The sequence below is a fragment of the Poecilia reticulata genome, linkage group LG14 (genome assembly GCF_000633615.1).
Source record: "Poecilia reticulata strain Guanapo linkage group LG14, Guppy_female_1.0+MT, whole genome shotgun sequence".
Taxonomy (NCBI): Eukaryota; Metazoa; Chordata; class Actinopteri; order Cyprinodontiformes; family Poeciliidae; genus Poecilia; species Poecilia reticulata.
The window spans coordinates 27,572,066-27,583,392 of NC_024344.1; the positions used below are offsets into that span (position 1 = coordinate 27,572,066).

The 11,327-nt window shown below is 37.4% G+C and overlaps 1 protein-coding gene across 1 annotated transcript in view; it reads right to left on the bottom strand.

Moving 5' to 3' along the window:
* Positions 1-11,327, bottom strand: part of mybbp1a (MYB binding protein (P160) 1a) — a 37,334-nt gene that overhangs the window by 9,410 nt on the left and 16,597 nt on the right. The window contains exons 12-21 of the mRNA XM_008428674.2: positions 9,715-9,912; positions 9,516-9,624; positions 8,928-9,021; positions 8,684-8,841; positions 7,391-7,510; positions 7,181-7,312; positions 6,922-7,095; positions 4,089-4,246; positions 3,151-3,285; positions 2,889-2,985 (exon numbers count right to left, since the gene is read on the bottom strand). Of these exons, the coding sequence (XP_008426896.1) occupies positions 2,889-2,985; positions 3,151-3,285; positions 4,089-4,246; positions 6,922-7,095; positions 7,181-7,312; positions 7,391-7,510; positions 8,684-8,841; positions 8,928-9,021; positions 9,516-9,624; positions 9,715-9,912 (1,375 nt within the window). The remainder of the gene's footprint in view (positions 1-2,888; positions 2,986-3,150; positions 3,286-4,088; positions 4,247-6,921; positions 7,096-7,180; positions 7,313-7,390; positions 7,511-8,683; positions 8,842-8,927; positions 9,022-9,515; positions 9,625-9,714; positions 9,913-11,327) is intronic.

Genomic DNA, 11,327 nt, shown 5'->3' on the forward strand with positions numbered 1-11,327 from the left:
GCCCCCTGGGGGGCGGTACCGCCCACGTTGAGAACCGCTAGTCTAGATGCTGTTTCATTTTAGAAAATCAAAAATAATGTTCTACTTAAACTTTAAATAATTCAGCATTTTAGACAAATCAGTGTTTGATGGTAAAAATGTAAAAAAAATATGTATATACTAAATAGAGTTTTCTTCTACCACTTAAAAACATTTGTTTCATTGTTGTAGAGAAATACCTTAAAACCTGGGGAAGTAAAAGCTGTCATCTCTGGCTTATAATAAACTAATTAACTGAAAACACTGGAGACATTTTTTCTTTTAATGCCAAAAATGTCAGGATCCCCTTTCATGAGATTATTTTCAATTCATTTCAGACACTTTTGAAGGCATCTGGCAGCAGCTTCATCCTTCAGCTGTAAAGTCACTGCGAAAACGTGAGAAGCAGCAACTGTTTCTATTGTCAATTTATGCAGTTTATATTGGGCTGAGGACAATAATTAGCAAACATCATGTTATGTACAGCATTCTCCACAATGTTCGCCTTCTTTCCCAATTAAAATGTGTGAAATCTTCAAAAATAAATATATTTTTGGTTACATTTGCATAATTAGAATAAAATATTTAGAATTATTTTTAGAAAGTGTACATATATTCAAAGATAGGAAAAGAAATTCCATGTAAAGAAATAATTTGTTGCTACACAATCACTGGCAGAACATTTATCAGCAATTGTGAGTGATTGATCAGTCACAGCAAAGGATGCATCTGCGCTAAAAATATTACAAAGAACATGTGAAAAGCGCATGTCAATACAGTATTTTCGTCTAGTTTCTAGTGCACATATGTTAAGACATTTAAAATAAGACAAATCTAACTTACAAATAACTTTTCAGCAAGATATAAGAGATCAGTAAAAAGAAAGCTTATTAGTGAAATAAGGTTTGTTCTCAACCTTTTTAGGGCCACTGCTCCCCTCTATCCGTTACCCGGGTCTCTTACCGCCCCATCAAATAAGATGTAGGCTACCTCCACTGAATGTTATTGTATTGTTGCTGTTATGATGCTTATTTAATATTTCTGTATTCATCATAAAAAATCATTACAGAAAAGTACATAACTAAATTATTAGTTTCCCAGAGAACAACCCCTCCATCCCCCGTGTGAATAGAAATTATTTTTATAGGTGTCAAAGAAAAATGCAATGGACATTCTGTAGCCATAACAGCAGCTAATCAGAACGGATAAAATAAAAAATAAATAAATAAACTTTTTAAGCTTTTTTATGTTTCTGAGTTATTTCGTGACACGTTAGTTGCTAAATCTTGCACAAAATTGCCAGATAAAAGATGTACAACTACACCAGTTTAAACTGAACATTAAAACACGGCTAGTACTGCAACTGTATCAATCAAAACTCTTCTTGTCTTCAGTGTTTCTGTCAGTTTCTTGTGGTGCAGCCGGAGCTGAACTCCTCACTGTTAAACATCGAATTCTCCATTTCAGGCCCTGATTTAAAATGACTTCACTGCTCCATTCTATGGATACCAGACTGACATAAAACCTGTTACAGCAGCAGAAAAAGTCCTGGTGTACTGCTAAGTAAAGTTTAAAAGCGATGGTATGACCATTGCATACTGGACCACTTAAAGCACGAATGTTAGCTCTGTAAAATGAACGCTCTCAACCATAGTGTTACAGATGGAAGGATTTTGGACATTAAAACATTTTTCAATATAAGTTGTTGCTATGATATGACCACACTGGCAAAGTATAAAATCTACATACCATAAAATTTTGGAATAACCAACTGACAAGTGAATCACAGCAAGGCTATCAGTCAGTGTAAGTCTGAATTGATACTGCAGTGGCAGGAGCACAGAGCTGTAGAGAAGAAACACTGAAGAGAAGAGTGGCCATCGATGGAGACCTGGACTCAAAGTCAGCTGATTCCCCCCTGGACTGGAAGCAAGTTTTTTTGGTTTTTTTACCTCAACAAGGCCAACTTTCTATTATTCCTATCTTGATTTGATGCAGTAGGGGCTCTCAGATCCCCCATCTGTTCCCTCTGCACTCCACCCTTTTTCAGCTGTTGCAACTATTTAATCCATTGTTATTATGTCATAACGTGTTTTTCTGAGCATTTTATACATGTCACTGTTTACATCCTTATTGTTTATTCTGTACAAATAAACATAATTATTTTTATTTTAAAGGTTACATAAAGGCTTGTTTATGTATTTATATTAGAGTAAAAGCCCCTCCCCCAAAGAAAACCAATGCCCCCCCTGCTAAAGTCCTCTGAGCCAGGGCTGCATCGATGCTGTATTAAAACATGCTTGGCTGCAAGCATGTTTTAATGTTACACATCACAGTTGTTTGCATGTAGCTCAAAGTCTAAACTGGTATTGTTGTGAATCTAAGCTGTAAAGTTAACCTTCAAGCAAACGTCTCCCTTTTGTAAATATTTCTGCCAGGGCATCCTGGTGTCCTCTGAACGCTCCCGTTGAGAAATGTTGAGCTAGTGGAACAAAACCTTTGAACTTATAATGTAGGAACTGTCTTGTTCCACTGCCAGACTATTTCATTTGTAATTAGTACTTTTTAATCAATATTATGGAATTATTGACTTAAAACAAAACTAACTTATTTCTAACTTAATTTTGTTTCATTTTGAGTGTAATAAGATAATTGCACTAGAAACAAGACAAAGATACTGGGTACGATTTTGTGTTTTTGCAGTGTGGAAAGTGTCAGCTGCTAACACCTGCTACCAAGTAAACCATCTGAATGTTGGGTGAAGCGCCATGTGTTTCCTATAATCTAAACGCAGCAGCCGCCTGCAGAGAAAATGTCACAACAAGTGAAATGCAACCATGAACTGGATCAAAGTGTGCAAACATACGTACATCATTTACTGATGCTGCTGCTCCGTCAGCTGTAGGCTCCTCTTTGGTCTCAGTAGGTGGAGCGCCACGCAGCACCTTCACCACATAAAGAGACGCACTGAAAGGAAACATAACATCAGCAATGAATTCACATAAATAGGTAAAAAATAATAATAAAAAAATCTGCTTTCCTCTGTGAACTCTGCTTTTCCTTGTGGGAGCGTTCACAAACATGAAGGGAGGCATGTGAGAAAGTTCAACATCAATTTCTGTAGCCTCATACCTGAAGTAGTACAGACACAGAGAGGAGTCCGACAGTTTCCGGGCTTTGCTCATCAGTTTGTCCAGCAGGTCGTGGAGCTCCCCCTGCCTGTCACCGGCAGTCCTGCAGTAAACTTTGGACCTGCACAAATGGTTCCTGGAAAAGAGGAGGAAAAAGTTCAAATTAGGTTTTAGATTATTAAATTATAAAGTTGCAAAAGTTTCAAACAAAAGGGAAGCATCAACAGAACAGGGATTAGAACAAATTTAGAATCCAGAAAAACTACCTTAGCAAATACTTGTTAGACTCTTATTCCTCCGACCCAGAAATGGAATTAGACCAGAGGATTCTTAGCAACCCTGAACAGGAACACCTAGTTTACATATTTAGATCAACATCAGATTATTTTTCTTATTTTGCTGTTTCCTTTGGTTTGTTATTTTGTTTGTATTTCCTTTTAATTCCTGTAAGGCGTTTTATATTGCCTTGTTGCTGAAAATGTGCTGTATAAATAAAATTACATTTACCCTTTCCAGCAGTTATACCTGATGAGAGAAAATGTATTTTTTTCTTTTAAAAGTCCTCTTTAAACTTCTACAATAATTGTTTCATTGTTACTTAGAGGGCAGCAAATAATGATTATTTTAGTAATCAATAAATATGTTGATTATTCTGATGAAAAGGGTAGCCACATCCATCCATATCATATCTTCTGTTGAGTATTAATTATCCAATCAATGTAATTAATCCTCAATATTTTGAAATCTGTATTTAACCAAAATATGAAAAAAGTACAAAAACTAAACTAAAACTAAATAATACTTGACTAATAAGAATTAGCAAAAACACTCTAGAAACTAATTAAAACTTACAAAAAGTCACAATGGAATAAAAGTAACTATATTGAAAACCTCAAAACTATTATAATCCTGATCAGAACCTGATGAGACGGTTTCTACCTGAAGATATCTGCTGCTCTGCGGAGGAAGTCCTGCTCCTGCTGCTCACTCCCAGAGCTCATTCCTCTGTCGATGATGTTTAGCAGCGGCTCCACTAGACCCAGAATGAGAGGGCTGCCGGCCTGCCGGGCCACAAACACCTCAACCAGGTCCAACACCTGAAATGGACATGTTATCAGTGATAAGAGAGGTTTTCCCTACTGCATGTCCCAGGCATCTAAACCAGCCAATGAGATTAGTGTTGGGCAATAAATCAATGTTATTGATTAAATCATTTTTAGTTTTTTAAGATTTCATTTTTGGAAAATCTGTACTTTGTTTCGCCAGTGCACTTCTTGGATTTTCATACGTGTGATGCCAGATCGCCCAGAGCTGCCATTTAGTTTGACAAGCTTCTTTTACAGCTTCTATTTATTTAAACGTTGAATTCAGGTCAACTCTACAACCAAATGTCTGACTAAGATATTTCTTTTCTTTCTTTTTTAAGTGAAGGTGAAGTCATATTACTACAAAATAGTATGGTGGAAAATTTTAAGGATACTATGATTATGAGTAAATCAATACAGAACACTTAAGATTACTATGGTTACTGACTGAATCAATGCATAACAGTGTCATGATTCTTGTGTAATGAACGTACTCATGAGTCTTCTGAAACTGTTTCTCTGAACTCTGCATTACAATAAAGTTATTCAATTGTTTCTTGTTTGCACCCTCAAGATGTCCTTGAATGTTTAATTTCCCTTATGAAAGAACATGTGCATTTTTTCTGTTTTGTAATTAAGTAGATTGTCAAACTATGTGAATGGAATGAAACTAAGAGCCATATGAATAAAATAAGTACTATATTTTCCGCACTATAAGGCGCACCTTCAATGAATGGCCTATTTTAAAACTTTTTTCATATATAATGCACATAGAATAGACGCTACAGTTTAGGGTTGCCACCCATATGGGACGTGATTTGTTCCATTCTCTACAAATGTGGATGTGTAATAATAAAGAAGTGGACCCCGAGTTCTTTATATAGTAGCTGCTCCAGTCATTGTTTCACTCACGGTGTTGGTGTTGCAATATTGTGCCCAACTGCTTTCTGGGTAACACAGACCAACCGACAGGCTGCCGCCGCAGTCTCTGTCTCTCCCCCCTCCACCCCCCCTGGCTTTAAATGTACTGGGGCTGGTCCCTTGGTAACTCTAGTCGAAGCTCCCGGATGAATGTCTAAAGCCACTTTGTTGACATGAAGAATGTCAACAAAACAGTCCGACTCCAGAGAGGAGAGCCTTCTGCGACTGGGCCGGGGCGTGGCCGGACGATGGTCACCCTTCTCCGTTCGCCCACAGCATGTTGGTGGAGAACGTGGTGCTAAATGACCTGCAGACGACCTGATTATCAGGTCGGTAGGTAGATAGGTCAGTCAAACTTTATTAACAAACCAGCGTTCTGACAACTATCCCAGCATGCACCGCGCACTTCTTCTTCTACGGGCGAAAATGAAGTCGGCGGCTGCTTACCGTATTTGCTATATATAAGGCGCAACGGATTATAAGGCGCACTGTTGGCTTTTGAGGAAATTGAAGGTTTTTAGGTGCCTTATAGTACGGAAAATACGGTAATTATTGATATGACAGGAACATTAAGCTTTGACACTTGGGTGGTGGGTGTGTCGATGTAGGCGTGACTGTCACCATCACCAAGTAAGAATGGGAAGGTTACTGGCTTTGTGTGGATGAGGAGGTGGGTGCACAGGGTGGCCACAGTTTCTGTTGACCGTGTTTTGGTGCCGTTGATTGTTTGGCCAGGTCAGTCTGTGTTTCAGTCCTTGCAAAGTTTGAAGCATGATGATCTAAAATGGAATAAACCGATAATTGACTGAACAAAGCCTGGAGTAGATCGAAACGCATTGAACAGATGAGATTCCCCGAGTTCACCCAGCGCGGCCCTCTACCACCACATTTAGAAACCTTTTGTATAAAACTGGGTGCTGTGTTCTGCTTGAAGCTCTTTTTCTCCTGTGTTCAGTCAGCAGAGTCTTCAAACTCATAAAGATTTCCAATTAAATACTGATAAAGAATATATATTCTTACTCTGGTTCTTGAAACAGTTTTTCTCACTCTTTGCTAAACATAATTGGCACAACAACAATCATAATGAAATGAGGATACAGTCTGAAGATAACCAGAATAAAGTCGTAATATTATGAGTAGGCCTGTCACAAAAAAAATAAAAAATTCTGGGTGATAAATTGTCACAGAAGTTATTGCGATAAACAATAATATTATTGCTTTGACACCATTTTCTAGTAATATAATGGTAATGGCAAAATAATGCAAGAACATTGAACATTATTGATCATTAACATTTAGCACTGGAACTGGAAGACATTTTAAATCTGATGTCTGTTTAAACAAAATTGTCCTTCAAAAAAGGGTCTATTTAAGACCAATGCACCAGACTGAAGAGTTTTGTCATCCAGTTTTTGGCAGAAAGAAAGAAAAACAATAAACCAACAAAACATTAATTATGCAAGCTATTTTTCCTCATTGAAACCTTTTTTTTTTTCTAGAAATTTTAAGACTTTCTTCTGGTAAAATTGCATCTTAATTCTGCTAATATAATGATTAATTTCTCGTAGTTCGTACAACTTTTTTTTATTTCAATCATCTCAATACATGATTGAAATAAAAAACACTTGATTTTTTTTTTTTGTCATTTGCAATTTTTTTTTCTTTTAGAAAATAAAGCAATAAAAGAAAACATATTAAAACCAGATGTTGTATAAAAAAGACTGTTTTGATGCCATCTTGGCCAGCTCTAGCTGAGGGCCAGTTACCTTCATCTTAAAGTCCCGGACCAGACCCCTCTCTTTCTGCAGCTTCATCTTCTCATTTTTCTTTTCCTCAATCTTCTTCTTTTGTTCTGAGAACAGCGCTGACAGGCTCTTATCGAGCTGCATCATAGCTTCATCATCCAGGTCTTCCTCGCTGCTGGCATCCTCCTCAGTGGCCTAAATAAGCAGCATATTATTACTAAAATAAGATAAAGAGGTTTGGACTTGGAACCAGACAGGAAGTGCTGACTGGATCACTCACCAGAGCGTTCTGCTGCTGCAGGACCTTCATCAGCTCAAGGCGAAAGTTTTGGTCCACTTCTCCCTCCTGCATCTCTTTTTCCTCCTCCTCACCCTCACTCTCCTCATCAGAGCCTTCCTCTGACTCATCATCCTAGCCATAAAATATTTTTGTAAAATCAGTCTCTAAATCTGTAAAGTGTGAAACAACAGAAGAGGGAAAGTCTGTAACCTCCATGTCTTCATCTTGTTCCTCGTCATCATCAACCTTCAGCTTCTTTTGTGTTTTGTTTCCGTCGTCAGTGACGACTACAGCGCCGTCTTCCTCATCTTCCTTGTCTGGGTCCAAGACCTTTCAGAAAAACACAGCAACACTTCCTGAAAAAATTCACACAAGCAGTAAATCTGGTTTTTTACATCTGACTAAAAGTTATACCTTTTTCTCCAATTTTCTAGGGCTGCAACTAAAAGTGGTCTTAGTTAGTTACTGATTCATTTATTGATTATTCTGATGACTAATCGGCAAATACTCCATATCTTCATTTAAGGCTTTTTAATATATTAGAAATACATTAAAAGAAACAAACAAATAAATCAATGTATGTTTTTAATATAAAATAAAACATTTTATTGCCTACGATGCAACAACATAGCAATCCTTTCGTGATCTTGAACCGCGTAAAGCTAAAGCTATGCCACTTCAGGTGTTTGGTTATGAAATATATGTAGACAAAAGTGTTTGTTTCTTAAATGTAACATGTATTTTATACAAAAACAAATTGCATGTTTTTGTCTTAAAAACATGCAATTTTAAGTCAAACATGCTCAGAATATTTTTGTTTTCAGCAGATGCCCTTTTTTGAGTCTGCATACTTCAGTTAGCAATTAATTAATTACTAAATTAGTTGACAATTGATGATTTATCAAAATTAATTCTCTTGGCCTTAATCTAATAATTCAGTTATGGCAAAATATTGGCATGCGGTGTCCGGCGTGGGATGCAAAATGTAATTTATGCAGTTCTGTTTTGAAACATGAACAATACAAGCTCCTTACGTTCCACCTTAATAACTCATTCAGCCTCATGGTGGAGCAGCAACAACTTATTAAAAAATTACTGATGTATTTACAGACAGAAGGTACTTTTGTTTATACAGTCAGCATTTATAACAGCCGACAAAATAAAGTTAAAATGTAATAAATAAATAAAAAAATCCAGGATATTATGAAAAATAGTTATGAAAAGATGGTGGATGCAAGAGACAACTGGCCTCTTAATTGATCAAAGTCAATTTTAGATTAACTCAATTCATAACTTGCATCCCCATTTTCAATGCAAGTTTCTCGATAAATTCCCACAACCTCCATCAAAGATGTCATAGATGTAACATTTAAAATCAAGACGCTTCAGCCAAGAGGGACAGAAACAAATACAAGTTTGTTCGGGAAATTAGTCAAATAAAATAAATAACATGTTACTTCCTGAAAATGTAGTTTTAAAATCCAGCTTGGACTAATTACTCACGTCTACGATGGCAGTCAGAGCTGCTGCAGTTACGTGGGGGCAGATGGAGCTGAAGACCGTCTTGCAGACCTGCCTGATGTGTCGACTCTGCTGGGACAGCAGGGACAGCAGGATGTCCACCATCACCTCCACCCACTCTGGCTCCTCCTTCTCCATAGCTGCAACACATTCATGTTACAGGTGGAGTTAATTATTATTCTGAACGTCGGTGCTGAATATTTAAATCGGAGTTACGCAGCCTCACCTTGTTGTTTCTTCTTCTTGTTGATTTTCTTCTCCTGGGCTTTATCAATGCAGCTCTGCAGGTCCTTCATGATGTCCAGCACCTCATGCGGAGCCTTTGGGGAGAGAAACTCAAGTTAAACATTTGGACTCTTAAGAGTTGCAGCAATCCTCTCCTGCAGCAGTGTTTCCATTACAAAAGTGCTAAAAACTTTGTCAATATTCCATATTCGTCAAAAAATAAACAATTTATGCGTTTTTTCCATTAAAGTTTAAATGCACTTAAAATCATGTGAATAAGTTTTAAAAAAAATATGCTGCACCATAATTCTCCTACTACTTCCTGTTATCTTCTTCCTCTTTTCCACCAGTAGTAACATCTGGATGTTGATCATGTGACTAGTGATAAATTGTTTCCATTGCAGTTTTGCATAATACACCAATTTTGATGCAGCCAAATAAAAAACACGTCACCTTGCAAAAAACGTTTTATCAAGTGGCGTGAGATTTTTCAAAATTTGTATGTTTCCATTAAGCAGATTTCTTTTCGTAGTTACAATTATAGGTTTAATGGAAGCACAGTTATTAATCCTCAAAAAGCTGCTTTTACCTTGAAGAGGAGCATGCCGATCAGCAGGAAGAGCTGCTGGAACGCAGCGCTCTCTGTCGTCCGGCCTTTCTTTGCTTTTCTTTTCAAATTCGCCACTGACTCCAGCATGCTGACAAACAAACAAAAAACCCCAAAACATTTTCTTTAAACTGTAAGTGATCAGGCATGTAAAATAAGGCATAATCCTGCTCTGTCCTACCCGTCCCAGGCCTGTTTTTGCTCAGCGCTGAACGGCTGGATGCTTTGAACGTGTTTGGGACGGCTGAGCAGCAGCTGAGCGAACTGGACCAGGTGGTAGATCCACATGGTGCCATTTGCCGTTACACCAACAGATCGTTTCTGATTGACAGCTGCGCTGTCGTCGATGAGCGGCATGTGGTGCAAAGACATGAGAAGTCTGGATGGAAGACAGGAAAACTTATGTATACCTTCCTTTGGACAAAAAAAGAGACTCACTCAGCCATCTGATACTTGTTAAACAAACTTTGCTTAAAATTGGCAACAAAATTAGTAGGGCTGAAACGATTGATCAGATTAATTGTGATCAATCAATTACTGAAATAACTGTCAACTAATTTACAATCAAGTAATCATTATCTGGTGCAAAGAGGTGATTTGCTGAGAGAACGACACACTCAACAGCAGTAATTAAACAAAAACTGTACAAAAAATATTAACATTTTGTATTTAAGAGAAAAAAAGAAAACCTTTGTGGCAGTTTTAGCTTCACATGGTTCAAATTCTGTAAAAAAAAAAAAAATCCCATCAAGCACCTTTTTATATCTAAAAATAATCGATTAATGTAAAATATAATCAATAGTACAGCCCTACACTGTACTGATGTCAAGTCAAGCAGAAAGCGCTGAGCTTTTCACATTTAGATTTTAAAAGCATTTTTAAGCTACAGATGCATCCTTTGCTCCAAACGATCAAGTGCCGTGTTACTGCATGTTAAGTAATACAATTATTATTTCTTATTTGAAAAATGTATTGAATTTAGTTTAATTTATTTGCATCTTTTAATATATATTAGAGGATTCTTGTTTCTTGTTTTAGCAACAAAAGTTTTACCGCGACATTAAATTATTTTTCTAAAGTCAGCAAGAAAATCTGTTTTTGCAGTAAGTTCATAACCTGCACAAATGTTTATTCTGATGATTAATCATTTATTCAGATTAAAAAAAAGACACGTTCTGCAGGGTTGATATGTTGAATATTTTTTTGATTAACTAAAAATTGGAAAGCAAAAGGTGTTCAATGGGACTTTTCTTATTTTTCTTTTAACCAGGTGTAAGGGGGAATTTCTCTGACATTAAATCGAGAGCACACATTTTCAGTCTGAAAGCAGAATTTCATGTCTTTTGTTTTCAAAACATTTTCTGCTTGCTTCTGGAACAAAAATGCATCATCGCCTGGCAACCTCTCAGTCGATAGAATCTAAGTGTTGCACTGAGTGCATTTGTTTCCTTCTAGCAGGTGTGCCTGTGTGGCTACTAGGATTGTAGCAACCTGCGGCACCCAGTGGATGTAGGGAGAAACAACGGCCTCAGCCGTTACACTAAACATCTGCCAGCAGTGAGACACTGATCACTAACAGCCTTCTGATATTAGGCAGGAAATTGTTCACCCAACCAATTGTTTGGGTGAACAATTTCCTGCCTATTGTTCACCCACATCACTGTGGAAACATCCAGTGATTGTTTCACGTATCCAGTGCCACCCATCACTGGATGTAGGGTGGCACTGGATGAGCCACCCTACATCCAGTGGGTGGCTCATCCAGTGCCACCCACTGGATGAGCCACCCACTGG